This window comes from Centruroides vittatus, unplaced genomic scaffold (assembly GCF_030686945.1).
Source record: "Centruroides vittatus isolate TY-2023 unplaced genomic scaffold, ASM3068694v2 contig_397, whole genome shotgun sequence".
Classification (NCBI taxonomy): Eukaryota; Metazoa; Arthropoda; class Arachnida; order Scorpiones; family Buthidae; genus Centruroides; species Centruroides vittatus.
Genome location: NW_027122212.1, coordinates 1,698,211 through 1,715,314, shown reverse-complemented (window position 1 = coordinate 1,715,314; position 17,104 = coordinate 1,698,211). Strand labels below are relative to the sequence as shown.

The 17,104-nt window shown below is 30.8% G+C and overlaps 1 protein-coding gene across 1 annotated transcript in view; it reads right to left on the bottom strand.

Annotated features, from left to right (window-relative positions):
• Window positions 1–1,386: 1,386 nt before the first annotated feature.
• The window catches only part of cert (ceramide transfer protein), a 41,517-nt gene continuing 25,799 nt past the window's right edge, over window positions 1,387–17,104 (bottom strand). The window contains exons 2-12 of the mRNA XM_067271387.1: window positions 7,724–7,840; window positions 4,114–4,360; window positions 3,970–4,041; window positions 3,714–3,892; window positions 3,540–3,641; window positions 3,279–3,365; window positions 2,968–3,210; window positions 2,836–2,899; window positions 2,562–2,764; window positions 2,365–2,491; window positions 1,387–2,293 (exon numbers count right to left, since the gene is read on the bottom strand). Coding sequence (XP_067127488.1) covers window positions 2,166–2,293; window positions 2,365–2,491; window positions 2,562–2,764; window positions 2,836–2,899; window positions 2,968–3,210; window positions 3,279–3,365; window positions 3,540–3,641; window positions 3,714–3,892; window positions 3,970–4,041; window positions 4,114–4,360; window positions 7,724–7,840 — 1,569 coding nt within the window. The 3' untranslated portion in view covers window positions 1,387–2,165. The remainder of the gene's footprint in view (window positions 2,294–2,364; window positions 2,492–2,561; window positions 2,765–2,835; window positions 2,900–2,967; window positions 3,211–3,278; window positions 3,366–3,539; window positions 3,642–3,713; window positions 3,893–3,969; window positions 4,042–4,113; window positions 4,361–7,723; window positions 7,841–17,104) is intronic.

Sequence of the window (17,104 nt, the reverse complement as noted above, 5' to 3'; positions counted from 1 at the left end):
TCTCCTGCTGTATTCTACAACTATGTTTCTAGACTTGGCTGGAGTGTCTTCTCTGCCCTGTGATGGTATCTATATTTAGCATACCTATATTTTTTTGCTAAAGTTTTATTGAGTACCCACATGTTGTCGCTATTCTCTTTGTGTGCTTAAGCTCTGCAATTGTATCCTCAATATTGGTGCAATGCATAAACTCCAGCCTAACTAAATATCTAAAAGCAACTAATTTATACTGAAAAGGATCATTTGAGTGGGCAAGAATGAATAAAGGAATATATTCTGGTTTATAATGTAAGTTTGTATGTATGACTCCCTTCTTTAAATTTGATTTTAATATCCAGAAAATGGACTGTTGTGTTGCTATGCTGTTCAATCTTTAGGGTAAGACCATCCATATGTACACACACACGTGTGTGTATACATATTGTCTTACTGTAAAGGTTGAACAGCATAGCAACACAACAGTCCATTTCTTGGATGTAGGCATGATGGCAATATGAGGCATCTGTCAATACTAATTTAACTAAGTTTTTAAGTACAGTACTGTACTTAAAAACTTAGTTAAATTAGTATTAATAGATGCCTCATATTTTGCACAAATGCTTAAAAATTAGGTTACGAAGGTCGACTGTCATTGTTTAGTAGCCTTGGATATCTAGTCTGTACTATACATGCAAAGTTTCATTTCTTTCTGTTACAACAGAGAATCTCTTCTTCCTCTTTCCATATAAGTCTGAGATTGGCAATTGAATTTTGTATCTCTATAGAGGGCTAAGGTCCAAAAGAACTGCCTTTTTCTTGTGCTACGATAATGCAAGATCACACCGCAATAAGAAAAAGACAGACTCGAGGTTATTTGAAATCCTGTACGGCCCAGATCCTGCTTCGACTTTCTGGTTATTCCCAAGATTAAAGACCACATAAAAGTCAACGTTATGGCAATTCAAACTTCGTCTTGCAAACGGTAATGGATCTAGGAAAACTTTTATGTAAAAAATACACTTTGACCTTCGGTCTAAGACCATCCGTGATCAAAATAAATGATTTTATTTTTCAACATTTAATGTGTCCAATTTTAAAACACAGAGTATCTTTTGGCAAACCAATTTTATAAAAATAGAAACCTTATCAATCACAATCTAGCTCAGAATTTGAAGAAGCACAATTTCAACTCCTGACATACAACCAACTATTGTTATTCAGAGGTTACACAGTCTTCCTAGTGTTTCTTATCATTTGAATTAATAATAATGTTTTACAATTTGATATCTATTACAAAGAATTTATTACAAAAAATAAAATTTCACTTGAACACCTTATTTAAATTTCCACCATTTAATATTTTAAGATCTCAAACAAAAACAAAAAAATAAAATATTAATACATTCATTCCAAAACCTGTAAAAGTTTTATTCTGCATACAAACTGATATTTTTATACATTATCTCAACATTTTTTCTTCTTTGATCAAAACAGATTGAAATAACATGACCAACTTTGTAAGAACAACAGGGGCATGTCAAAATGGCTATAACGTGACAATATTTTTAATTATTTTTTAGTATCGTTGCAGTTAAGAAACAGTTAATAAAGACCTACTGGCAAATCAAAAACACAGATTGTTTTTATATATTTACAGATTCTACCTTGCATAAAAGAAACCAATGGCGAAAATCAGATATTTAGAAAACCGTCACTACTGACGAAGCCACGTGTTCTAACTCAAATTTGAGGAAAATTTTACAAAAAAAATTCTTGGTTTTGATAAAATTCGACTACTTTATGATTTCTTCAAAAATTACAGAATGATTCTGTACAAAAGAATATGACTTTTTTTCCTCGTTTTTTACTCTGTTCAAAAAATATTTACATCGGTTCTGCGATGCTTCGCACGATAATAGAAGTCGAATATCTTTAGCTGATAAAACTTTTGTTTGTTTGGTGTTTAAAGCGTATTTAATATATGTATTTGTACTTGAATATTTTTTCATATATAATTTCGGGATTACAGTATCAAAATGTCCACATCACAGCATCTGACTGAAATAGTATGCTTATATATATATTATACATGTATATATATATAAACAATATTTATACACATCCGTACGTGTGATTAGCAGTGTTACAATTCTACTAATCGTTTGTTTATGTTATGGGATGCTTGGTCAGAACATGATGGCTTTATTTTCTGTCATGTCTTTGACGTACTGTGTGAAACGTTTAAGGAACTTTGGATATTCACGCTTGTAGACGGCACGCAAGACCGACGACGGAGCCCAGCCTCCGGGATTAACTACAATTGTAAAAATTTGGTTAGATACGTGCAATTAATTAACGACGCAATCTTTTTATGACGACACTTACTAATAGAACAGTAAGTAATTTTGCAATTCAGATTTTCACGAGTGATCTTGCTATCTTCTGTGGGCGGATCGACGTAAGTTTGACAAACGAGGCACACGGTGAGTTTCACGCGGACGCATTTTCCGACCTGTAAACAGAATGTGAACGGGGATTAAGACACGGACGACCGACCCTTAACTTTCGAGAATTATACTTACAGGAATGGGTGGAACGTCTGCCGAATTGTTGCACACGATCCATATGTCGTGAGCGTCTTGATCTTCCGAATTGGGTACCCGACGTACATGAGACCAAAACAGTGCATCCCTCTGCGTTGCAGGCCAAACTCTTTTATGTACTTGATGGAATATTAAGGTGTCAGAATCGATTTCTTCGACAACTTTCATGGTCTCTAACGTGGCTAGGGATAAAAGAAAACATATTATTTCTCTATAGAACTGTATAGTTACTACTTAAAAATAAAATACGTACTTTCCCAATCGAAACGAACATCTGGGCTGAAAAAATAATGACACATTTCATGGCCAGTCACACCCTGTAATAAAAATTCTGTTGATTAAGTTCAAACCACGATCGAAAATAATTTTTCTACACAATTCATACCTGAACAGTGTGTACTGCTTTCAATGGATCACAGACTACCCCACCTACTTCCACTTCTCTTTTGTACATTCTCATCTCTCCATCTTCAGCAAAAAGTTGCCATCCTCCCTCTCCAACACCCATTTTGGCATACTTTAACTGTTCCATTGTTATTTGTTCAATTTCTGGCCATAACTGATGCTGTGTTGCAGGAATAGTTGGTGAAACAGGTACAGAATCCTTAATTTTATTTCTTAACTTTCTCTGTAATATGATGATCATTTTACTTCTGGTTATTTATAGAAAAATTATAAAATGAATGAAGTCTGAACCTTTTCCTCCTCTTGTTCTTCTTTATCTAGAGCAGCATCAATTGCATCGAAAAATTCTTCTTCATTGAGTATACTGTGTGGACCCTCCTAAAAAATATAAAATAATTATGTTGAATCATAAATTAATTAAAAAATGTTTAAAATTATATTTTTATTATTATTTTTTAATTTAATTATTTTTAATTACAATAATAATTAAGATGTTCAAATCTTAATGTAAATTCTTAAAATTCAAAATCAAGTAGTTCATTCTTAACACACCTCATAATCAGGACCACCCAAGACTATAGGTGGTTTTTGTGCTTTTGCTTCTGCAAGAAGTTGTTGATAATGTTCTTCTAACTTTTTTCGCTTCTCAACTTCCTACATCAATGAAAAAACTTAATTTAATTGTAGAAACTAACTGCTGCAAGTATGATTTAATATTATAATAACTCTTTCAAGTCTTCTTTTCCAGTTTTCTTCTCTTTGAGTCATCAAATCAATGCAGTGGGATAGTGTTGTAAGCATTCCAGCTGTCGTTGCTTTGAAAGTGATGGCTTCACCTTTGAAGTCAATAGCATGGGCTCCGTGCTGAATTTGTAAGCGTTTAGTAATTGTTGGTGAATGGCCACCTAATGAAGTATATTCAATAAATTATGTAAAAGATATCTCAAATGAATACGTACAAAAAAACAGGATCTGAAAGTACCTTTATCGTCATAAATCATGGCCGAATCTCTCGGTGTACCGAATTCGTCTATCTCTTCGTCGGTATCTTCCACTATATATTTAGTTAAATTTTAAAATATGTACAAAAAATTTTTCAAATTATAGTTATCTAAATAATACTCACTGCGTGCATCGTCATCTTTTCCATTAACGGCACTAACAGCTTCTGCACAGGTGTCAAAATAACTTTGCAATGTATCTATCCGACGACAAAGAATGTTCTGATATGTCTCCATCTGTGCCAACTTTTCTCGCAACCCTCTTGCTTTTTTGAAAGAAGTGAAACTAGTGGCAGAGAGACTAGTGGAATTCACCGAGAGAGCCGAGCCATGTCTCTGGAGACTATTCTCACTTCCGTATGCAGAATCCATCTATTTCAAAACAATTTGGTTAACTATGTAGTACAGAAGTAATGAAACTGAACTTGTATAAAAATAATACTCTAACAATTTTTAGGTTTGTTTCATAACTCTACTTCAAACTTCTTATTTTGTCATTCAAGTACTGAAGTAGACAAAACTTTTCAAATTAAGACTGTATTAATAATTCTATAATTATTAGCACAGTCATTTGCCATCTTAAGAAAACCTTATAAATCATCTTCAAAATATTGTATAATTGGCTACAAACTACAAACTAGGGTGTGGAAGGCAATGATTTTCCATTGCCTTCCACACCCAAGAAATCATCATGCTGAAACAACAGAACAGAACAATAAATGACAAAGCCTAGCAGGGAAAACAGCAAAGATCCCTAGGTCAGAAACAATCAAAAACCTTGTGTATATTGGCATGTGGAATGTGTGTACAATGCTATAGCAGGAAAACTAGAAACTATTAAGAGAAGTAGTTACAGTGCCTAAGTTTGTTCAAAACCCACTGGTCAAAAAAAGTTCAAATCAGATTTCAGGATGTAACATTCAGGGAGTGCCAATGGCCAAGAAGTAGCATTGCTGCTAGACAGATGGGGCAAAACATCATTTATGGATGCAAGAATTGTGAGCCATTGTTTACTGACACAGTTAAAAATGCTGCCTGTCAATACTTTAATTATACAAGTACACTTGCCCATATTGGGATTTGATGACAGAAAGTTGAAGAAATTTATACCCGACTGGAAGATCTCGTAAGAGGGTACACAAGACCAAAAGACAATGAATTATGGACTGTATTCTTGGATGAACAAAAACATAAGCATGTTCTGTATGAAAGACTTGCTTGACTTCCATTTCATGTTTCTGGTTATTTGTAATTAAGAGGCACACAAGTGATTGATGCCTGGAAATTATTTTGATTCATAGGAAATTGTATTTCTTGATACTTTAAATTTGTTACAAATATAAAGATTTGGAATTTCCCCATCCATTAGATGAATACATCAAAAATAACATTTTAAAACTGTTACCACGTGTTGATTTTGAGATATTTGGATTTACCTCATGCAAATTATGTATAACTACGTAAAATAAGCTTTTAAAGCATACAAAATTTTCAAAAGGTTTTAATTAGTCAATAATGCATCAGTAATAGTCAAATGACACATACGAATCACAAAATTCTCATAGGAAACATGTATGACACATTCTAATCTCATTCCCATTCGATATAATGTATGACACACTCTAATCACTTATAAATGTACTAACTTATAAATGTACTGTACTTAACAAAATAATCTGAAAAATTATTTACTCGAAAATTTTGTGATTAGAATGTGTCATACATTATATTGAATGGGAATTTATTTGACAAGGTAAGTCTAAAAATTATTTAGGTTAAAATAAATTAATATCGACCAACTTACTTAACAAAAATAATCTGAAAAACGAATATCAACTAACTTATAAATGTACTGTACTTACTTAACAAAATAATCTGAAAAATTATTTACTCAAAAATTTTGTGATTAGAATGTGTCATACATGTTATCCTATGAGAATTTGTGTGATTAGTGTGTGTCATACATTATATCGAATGGGAATGTGATTAGAATGTGTCATACATGTTATCCTATGAGAATTTTGTGATTCGTATGTGTCATTTGACTACTACTTACATCTAATATTTCAAACATTGGTCTTTGAAAATATCTGGCAAGTTATTTTTTTAACTGTATTCTTTTGTAGCCATTTAATTATAGTTTTAGTATAATATACATAATTAAAAGATACAACAGTACAATTAAGCCAGCCTTGAAATATCATTACAGCTGTAGGTTCACTGATTCCAAATTGGAAACTTAAGCCTGGACTCCACATTACCGGAATCCGCGACGTAATCGTAAAATGGAAAGCCAAACTGACGAAACTTTCAGTTTTGGAACGTTCAGTTGGACAGAAACAAGACTGAAAGCAGAGTTAAAAATTATTTAACTTTTCCGTTTTCGTTCTGCGCTTCTGTCGTGCTGCAACCAATAAAAACGCAAGGATTTGTGACGCGTAGTCACGTGTATTAGTCACGTGTAGTTTGTTGTCGTAATGGCGGAAAGTGCAGCGAAAAGGACGAAGAAACAAATAGATTTGGAATTATTCATCGAAGAATTTAGAAAATACAGATGTCTGCACGACAAAAAATGTAAATAATTCAAAGATTATTAACAATTTCGTTGTTGATAAATGCAGAGAAAGCATAACGAAATCCGTAGCGCCATCCATGTTCGACTCTACGACAATTACAGAACTGATCAACAGATGGCGCATTTCCATGTAAAGTTCATTTCGATGCTAGTAGCGTCAAGGTAAAACGAAAACAGAACTGAAATGAAAACGCTGTATGTTTCAGTTCCGTTTCTGAGTTTCTGTTTTCAGGTAATGTGGAGTCCAGGCTTTAGATCTTTATTAACAAAATTTCTTTCAGTTTCATCAAGGTCAGCATAAACTGATTTTTTCAGTTGAAATTTACCTGTAATTATTCCAGTTGTATTAATAAACTAATAGTTTGGTAAACACTTCCTTATTTGATAATCCAACTATAAAATGATAAGAGATAATGGTGTAAGTGAATAGATTCAAAAGTGTAGACATTGTGAAACACTATAAACATTAAAATAAAATATTCTCCAAAAGTACATTTCCAGCAAATCAACACAGTAATAAAAGTATGTAAGGTATAGTGTTATTGGTATATTTGTTTCCAGTTTTGCTACATGTGCTTTTTAAATACATTAACTTTTGGAGCAGCATTTTCAATGATATAGAGCAGGGGTGGCCAACTTTTGTGCACGTAAGATCTACTTTTTATCGTAAAAATGTGTCGCGATCGACTTGTTGTCATCAGCATAGTCTAAGTGGGGAGGGGAAGTGTGAAATACATACTATGTTTATACACTGTGTTTCAGTACGAAGTGCACTCACTGCTTATGAGTCGAGTCATAACTGCATGAATACAGCTGCGTCGGTTACAAATATAATACATTAAGTCAAGATATCGCTAGCAATCGATCAAAATTGGCTTGGCGATCGACCGGTCAATCGCGAAGCCAATTTTGATCGACTTGTTGGCCACCCCTGATATAGAGCACACAGTACATTCGCAAACTAACCTTTTTCTCAGGTTTAGACCTGTCAAAAATTGGATGTGTGCTAGATTCAACACAACATTATAATTGAAAAAATATAGTAATTTTTATGCAAGTTAGTATACAGACAATATTTAATCTTTTAGAATAAATTTAAAACCTTTATTTCAGAAGAAAACAGTTTAAAAATAAAAAAAAAAAGCTTTAAGTCCTTTTACCTTATGTGCTTCCAAAATTTCCACCCATCTATTCCTTTCGTCTGGGTTCTCGGCTCGAAGGTACCAAACACAGTCATTGACAGAAACATCAAATCTGCATTCATCGCATTCATGAGGCTGCAAAAGATAAGTTATACATTACATTTACATAAATTAATTTTTAACTTCATTTTTATTAATTAATAATAAATAAAAGATTGACTTATCAGCATATTCACGCCTCTTACTAAGTCATATTCTAAACATCTCATCATAACAGATTCATAAGAACAGTACAAATATCCTTGTTATTACTTAACTGGACTATAAAGGAAGTTCCAGACATTGTTTTAGTTTACACAATTAAGGGGCCGTCCATAATTTACAAAGGTGATTTCGACCCCCACCCCACCCATGTAAGAAACCGTAATACTTTTCTTTTCTTTGATCCTTCTCCCCTTCCCTACCTTATGTAATATTTAGGCATGATTTTATAGAAAGATTTTAACAAAAAAAATTCTTATGAAACCCTAAAAACCTTAGGTCCAAAATATATAATTATTAATTAGTTAATTAATATATACAGTACTATTATTTATAAAAGACTTTATGTGAACACATTTCAAAATATAAAAATTTAATGAATTCGAATGAACAATTTATTTTAAGAACTTTATTTTTTAATTATTAACAATCTTTTTATTATTATTATCATCATTAATCAATGTCATAATATTCATTTTTATATAAATTTTAATTTTCACAAAAGGATGCAAAAAACTTTGACTGGTCGACTAGCTTGTGCACATGTAAACAGAAACGTCATACAAAATAAAACAAGAGAGAATAGAGAGAAACCATATTCCATTGCCATATTGATTAAATCTTTGCTAAGACCAAGAAGGTAAACTACACGCTGCTAAAATGTGCTAGGTACACCTGGGGACTAAATCATAAAGCTTGTAATGGGGCAATAGAACCAATGCTACTTTACGTGGCCTCTAGCTGGGGTCATGTGAGTAGTAAAAATTCAGTAGCAAGTAAATTACTTTCTCTTCAAAGACAGTTTGCCATCAGAATTTCATGTTCTATTCTGTCAAAAACTTTTAAACTTTAAATTTTATACATATATTCTAATGTATTCCTTTTTATATTCTACTTGAGCAGATGAGGAACATCCATTAAGCTCGACTGAAAACATTATTGGTTAAATTAAATTATTGCTGGCTTGTTGTAAGATGTTTGTTTTATTTATTTATTCTGAGCTATACATTTTACATCATATTGTTTACATTGTTAAAAATAACGTACCTATCTAGTTGAAAAGTATGAGATATTTTAGTAGTAGAGTGTAAGTATGTCAATTGTTGATAATTATCAAGTATGAATCATCCTTTAATTATGTATTTAATTTTTCTAAAAGATTACATCACAAAAATTAATGCAGATATGAAAACTTTTCACAAAACCTAACAAGATTTTGTGGGAATCAGAGAGATCAATTATAAATAATAAAAAAAAACTTGGGATGCAAAACTGTAAACTAAGAATGAATCAGAATGATTGTGGAAAGTTGCAACTATTCTAAGTATGAAAGTAGCAAAATAATTTGCAAGATACTCCTGACAGGCTTCTCGTACACTACTTGCAGTTATATTTGTCTTTACTTCAATTATTGAAGGATAAAGCAAAGTTCCACTACCTCCATAGAAACAGAATAACGACAAATTGCAATATCTAGATGTTGCTACTGGAATAATTATTTTCTCAGCACATTTGTGTAAATTACAGAAAAATCTGTAACAAAAAAGAATAAGACTTGTATAACAACATTATTTCTAATTTTTTTAAAATAATAATATTAAAAAATTAAACATCCAAACTGATGATGATAAATCAAATTTTGATATTTTTTATGTTACAGCACAAAGCAGACTCTTAAGATATATAATATAATCTTAACACACAAGCTTAATTTGTAAGAGAGGGGGATAAATGTATCAAAAATATCACTTTTTGGTACATTTATTCCTCTCTTTGTACAGATTAAGTTGTTCACTAAACAACTGAAGAAAAATTATGCAATTGTTTATAGTCAATAATTTCTAAAGAAATAATTTCACCATTTTATATGAAATTTACACACCTTTCGATATTATAATTTAAAAAACAATTGATTTCAGAAGCAATTGTTACTTCCAATTGTTTCCAGATAGTTGTTAATTGCAATGACTAATATACAATAGACTATTGCAAAACAGCCACTAGATTAGAAATTAATATTGCAGAAAACAAACATATTAAAAAATGATTGATATGTTCTAGCTATTAAGTATCTAAAAGCTCATAAACACTTAAATAAAAAAAACTTTCCTAAAAGTGTATAAAAATAGATTTTTCAAGGTTAGATTCATTTACATTTTGTATCACTTCCTTCTATAATGTTTCCTTTAAAATTTAATTGGCTTTAATTGATGCAGTGTGCACTCAAACTTTTTTCTTCCTTAAATATATGCACCAATTTGTTTGTCTTTACTTTTTTTATATTGGAAGTATGAATGAAATAGGATTGCTATATATGGAAATTAATTTTTCTTTTTTAAAGTTCAGATAACATTTACTCTCTGAGTTGGAAATTGTTAGAGAAATCTTGTGGTAAAAACTTTGGATTTCCTTTTTATCAAAATTAGAAAAAGTTTTCTAAAGGAGAGATTAGCCTTGGTGGTAGTTTGATAACTATTTTTGGTGTTTTATCCTTAACTCAAAATGTTTGCTATGATTTTTTAATGAAATTCTGTACGTTAAAGCTTCTTAATATTTTATGAACAAAAAATTTGTTTTTCTTTTCTTCTTTGTAAGCTAATAATTCTAAAAGTTTATTTTCTATAATAAAAGCTTAGTGGTTCTGGGTAATATGGTGCATTTCACAGAAAAATCACCAATAATAAAAGCTGTCTTCAGTTATCCTGACACTGCATGAATTGAATCATTATAAAAATCATATATGGTGTGTCTAAAAGTTTGGTGAATGTCAAACCAATAAACTAAACCTTGATAAATCTACTACAAATTTTATTGAAATAAAAGCATTTTCAATCAGATTTTACTGATCATCTTCAGTTACAATCTTTTCAAATTCTTTAGAATGTATAATTACAAATTCAAAATAACAAATTTGTAAATACAAAAATTTTAAGAATTAATAATTAACTCAGAAAATTAAACCTTGTAAAATGAATTAAATTAATAAATATCAAACATTTTAAAAATTCATAAAATTGTAATTCTTAATAAAATGTTCATAAATTACATTTTGTAAATTTCTGCCAGGTGTTTGATAGGCTTTCCGCATCTCGATAATTGATGCAGTGTGACTTTTTGTGCGTTTTACATATTTCTAATTTTTATAGAAACCCAATGTTGTGTAAGTTAGAATTGGGCCCAATGACTTTGGCTTGATCCTATTGAATGTGTACATCATTATTCTGTGAATAAGCTGCCAGTGCCATGTTACCAAGATTTTTTTCTAGCCATACATTTATGTCCCTTACTCTCTGCTGTAAATTACGAAGAGTGGCTCCTATGTAGACTATGCGAACTGAAACATTGGTCATCGACTGGGATTTACTCTATCCCAGTTGACAAGCATGAGTTCTGATCATGCAGTTTGCGGAATGATAAAAAATATCATTCCCCAGTATCTTAAAATTGTCAGGTTACTTCGATATATTAAAGATACATTGCTACTGTGAGCCACTTTCTTCTGGATGTTGAGGAAGGTAGGGTTATAATTTAAGACTACCCTTCCCTTCCAGTTTGTTGCTGCTGTTACCTTTTACGGTGTAAGTTGTCACACAGTCTCCCCTACTTCAAAAATTTTTGACAAAAAGCACAGAAGTTATTAAACTTCAAAGGTAAACAAAATCACACTCCACACACACACAAACATTCATACATACAGATTTTATCCTCAAATTTTTTTTCATTTCTCAATGTCTCAAGGTGTCTTAAGTCCAAAAATGTAAAAATCTGGGGGGGGGTCATTTTTTGCTGAATCACTGTACTTTCCCAGCTGTTATAACAGAGGGGAAAGTAAAAAATGGCATATTCCTTGTGGGTCTTTACTCATTGTCTGCTCTAGCCTGTGTGAGTTGTTGTTCTTGTTAATTCAACTTGTTAGTTTTCTTGTATAGTAATAAGTTAGCTATAACTTATTACTAAGTTTTAAGCTAGTTATAAGATAGCAAGTAAACAGTTAACTTAAATCTGTTTCTCTTTATCCAGTTAGTTAGGTTATTCTGCCTGTAAGAGGCCTTTAAGCCTTCACCAACAGCCACTTGGCATTCACTTTTCACTGTCTAGCTTTCATGTAGCTGCAGTACTTATTGGTGTATGCTACAACTCAATTTTTTTTTAGATCCTTCAGAGGCAACAATCTTGTAGCCTAAAAACTGCATGCCAAATGTAGAGGGATCAGTAACCAACATATGCCACTCAGAGGTCTTTCCTTTCTCTTATTTCTATCTCCTCATCCTCCATCTTCCCTTCCCCATTCCCTCTTCTTCCTCTGGCTAAACACTTTGTGTACAGCTGCAGTCTTTCCTAATGTAATGTAGATATGTTTGTATAATTAACTTTAAATAAACTTTTAGAATTATTAGCTTAACACCCTGTAAAATTAATTAGTTAATTAATTTTACAGGATGTTAAGCTAATTTTCATTTATGACATACAGATCAGAAATTTGTCTGTTAAACAGAGGTCCATTAAAATGAGGTTTTAATGTAATAAGAAATTGTGCAATGTCAATTCAATTCTCAGGTTGACAACAATATTCCAGAAAAGTTCAATAATCTTTGATCAATTTAATTATTAAAAAAATGTTTACATTTGCAAATAGTTGTTCTACAGATTACAAATATTCTTAATTATACAAAATGATAATTACCAAAGTACTATTACTGCTACTATTAATAATTAAATACTAAGTAATTTGGTAATTTGGCACTAGAGGAGGCAATAGGTGTCATCTGTTATTAAATATAAATTAATATTTATTAAATAATTTAGAAAATTCTGGAAGAAAAAAAAAATAAAATAAATAAAATTGACCTCACATACTTTTCTTCCAGAATTTTCTAAATTATTTAATAAATGTTAATTTAACTATAATTATTAAATTTAATAAGGGATGGAACCTAACATCTATCTCTAGTGCCAAATTACTCAATAATTAAATACTAATAGTAGCAGTAATGTAGCCCGATTTAATCAACTGTTTAGCTTTGTTATAAATATCAGGCTTTGAGATGTTTATTTCTGTAAAAGAGAAAAGATCACCTGATGAAAAGAGAAAGTTAACCTGATGAGTAAAAAATACATTGAAGACATAGAAATGATTGCTGAAACCATACACATCATTAGATTAGCTGATGAAATTTTACAACAATGATGAAAATGAAGGAAAGAAATGATACTTTGATTAACAACAATGTTTTAGATATTAAATACTGTACACCAACTAAGAAGTATTCTATTTTAATTTTTTGTACGTTTATTAGTTATAAAGTTCATTCAAACATAAATCAAATATCACTAAATTTCTTGAGTTATAATCCTATTATTTTATTAAAAATATAGTGGAATTATAGTCAAATTAGTCTGACAATTTTCTGCAAAAATAGAAATTGTTTAGTAAGAACTAACAAAGAAAAAGATTCTTTACATTTTACATAATATTGTAAATTTCAATATAATCTTTCAGTTAAGAAAAATAATTTTATTTCTGTAAAATCCTCTTCAAAGAATTATTCTACAATACAAGATCAATTATCACAGCATTAGCAGATACAAATGTTTCATTCAAATCTACTTTAGTAGTCTTGCTCAATAAGCAAACTAGATTGCATTTAATTATAAAGGGGTTACAGAATGATAATTTACTATATAAAATATTGAAAAATAATTCTATTTTCTCACTTCACTCTGCTATTTCTATGTAACTATTGGTAAATCACACTGAAGTTAATGGATTCATCACACAGCTCAAAATCACATAACATGGCTTCTGGTATAGTCACAGCTTAAGCCAAAAATAAAAGCAGACTTTTTAATGATTCTGAAGTATTCATTTCACTTTCAAATGATTTATGAAGTTGTGAGATCCTGGACAGGTCTTCACCGTTACAAAATTTGCAAAAAAAATTATTTAGTTTAGAAAAAACAAAAGAAAAAAATGTTAGCAGTTAGACTTGAACTTTGTTACTTTAAAAGACACTGTGCGGAAGTCAAAGTTGTAAACAAGAGAAAGAATGCAAGTCCCAAGATCAGCCTTCTCCAGTCGGGAGATAGAATTTAGTTTCGATTTTGACCTCTCCTGCAATCCAGGTGGAGATCTCATTACACTTAGTAACGAGTGAACAACCATTTGGAGAGTGAGGATGAGGAAAATGGCCATTCGGAAGGGGCAATCTAAAGATGGAGATTGATACATTCCTGGGCCTTCAAGGACAAAGTGGACAGTATGGCATGCAGACTGAAACATAAACATAAAATTTTCTTTACTTGTGTCAAGCCTGTGATGCCTATTATTACGAATTAAATCATCATCGCTCTATTGCCTTCAGCTGTACTCCCAACTGTGTCAAGACACCTTCTGTCATACACTACCATGCCATTGCCTTGGGGCAGCCTATGGACTGCCTCCTTCAGAAAAGGGACAATCAACTCATTAAAAGACTTTTAGGACCAATTTAGTTCCTCAAAATGGAAAAGGACTGTCATCCATTTATTTAAGCAATTTCCTTGAACTAAAATGGTTTTAATGTACAGGTATATGTATCTGTGCCTTCACCACCACAACCCACATATGAAAGGACCCTTTGCTGTTCTGACACAGAATTAATAATTTCTTCCCTATTCAGCTAACTCACAAAGTGGCTTAGAAATACCATTTTATTTCCTACAAATATGTCATAAATTAAGACACCAAAATCCAGAGATCAGAAAAGAAAATTTGAGAAACTAGAAAGAATGGTCAATGATATAAGAATTAAAGTTCAAAGAAATTCACATGTTGTTGTTCAATCACGAAGCAATTCTACATCTTCCATACTCTTTCCAGCAAAAAAAAGAGAATTATTGTTAGTGTTCCAGCTTCTCAAAAATATATCTTAAATCATTTTTAGTTATTTGACTGACTTTTCTGTTCTATTTATCATGATACATAATCTACATCTTCCATTATTTTCCCTTTTTAAATCCTAAATTTATATTTTGATCATAAGTGATCATTCAAATGCTCAATTTCTTAATAGACAAAAATGATAAAAAATGCTAAAATAATGAAGCCTAAAAGTATTTGGTATTAATAAGAACATTTGTTTTACAAACTCTAATAAACTTTTGATATAAACAATTAATACATTGAAAAAAGGATCAACATATAATAAAAGTGAGAAACATTCCATTGATAGAACATTACTGAAGGATATCTTACTCTTGGAAATAGAAAAGGAAACTTGATCTTATGACGCATGAAACTTTTCTTCTTTGTCCTGTTAAAAGTCTATCAAATTTATATTTATTGCAATAATTATCAATTTATTACAAATAAATTTTCTGTAACAAAATACTTCACAAAATGCATTTAACCATATTGTTCATTGGAATTGCACTTTTATACCAAAAACATAGCCTTTTAATAGAAGTAAATATTTGAAATCTAAACTTTACTGACAGAATTATTATTTAATATTTAAAAAGATTTATGGATATTTCATTTAGTTATTATGACTGAAAACTTTTGTTCATATGACAACCTTTAAAGAACCTTTATATCCAACAAAACATTAGAAGATATCTTTTGTTCATGTGTACTCAAAAAACAGAAAATAAGGCAATGGATCATCCTGTTCTTTAAAGCCCTGTTTGTGTTGACTAATTATCATAAATGTACAGTACTTATTACTGGTTAGAAATATTATACTTGATGCTACAGATAGCATTCTAGATATGTGAGGTCAGTAGACCTTGAATAACCTTGGATGTTTTGCCATGGTGTCAAATTTAATAACATCAATGGATGACCTTCAAAGTTTTCTAGTTTGAGTTATTGTTTTTATGAAAAAAAATTTTTGAAAATAATTTTAAACATAAAATACTATAATTAGTCAATAATAAATTATGTATTATATAAAAAGTTTTGAAATTACAAAATAAAATTTGCATACTGGATAATTTCTGATATATTAACATGGATTTCATGTGTAATATATGTATATAACTTATAGAAGGACAAAGCTTTAAGGTGTAGGAAATAAAATATAGATGAATTATATTTATAAGCTTTATATAACAAATATTATTTGCACAATGATATCAAATTATTATATATTAGCATTGCATCATCTGTAATAATATACAAGAAGTTATCTAAAATTGATAACTCATCACAACATGTTCTAATACAGTATATAGATTTAACTAGGACTGTGGAGTTGGAGTTGAGGAGTTTTTGTTGCTGTAGTCAGAGTAGTCAGAAGTCTGCTGATTCTGGATGTGTATGGGGGCACCATTTGGTTCAACCACTTTGAAGCTTAACAACTCTTGTGTTAAACCATCCAACTCCAATTCAAAAACCACAGAAGTTATTAAGCTTCAAACAGAGAGAACAAAATCGTGCCCCACACACACACACACACACACACAGTAACACATCCATACACAAAAAAAAAAAAAAAACCCAAATCTTTTGCATATCTTAATATTTCAAGGTGTCCCGAGTCCAAAAATGTAAAAATTTCAGGGGGTCAAGTCATTTTTTTTTACTAACTGCTACCTTTTCCTGTTATATATAACAGCCAGGAAGTCAAAATTATCAAATACATGTTGATATATTGACTATGTCATTACTTAGAGGAGTCTTTTAGCTTTGGAATAAAATAGTTTCTACATACTATCTTTATTAGAACTCTACTGTATTTATTGAACCTTTTATTCTGAGGTCACATGATGACATCAGAATTCCTGGACCTATTTTGGTAACAAGTCCGCTCGTGGTCAGAGTCGGATGGTAAGGCAAAGTCAGAGTCAGTAGATTTTTAAACAACTCTACAGCCCTGGATTTAACATTAAAAACTTATGACTTTAATTTAAATAAAATAGATGAGAGATTCTTCCTTTATAATCAGTTACATGAGTTAATAATTTATGTTAACTACTACTACTTTACAACTGGTTGAAATTATAAATTAATAAACACTGCAATAACCTAATAAACCAGCAACAATATTTTAAACAAAGTGTGACTGTTTTTGCCTATGTCGAATGGGCATCATCAGGCAACAAATTGTTGAGAAAACACTGGGGATTGACAAGTGTGTGTAAGAGGAAGGGGTGTAT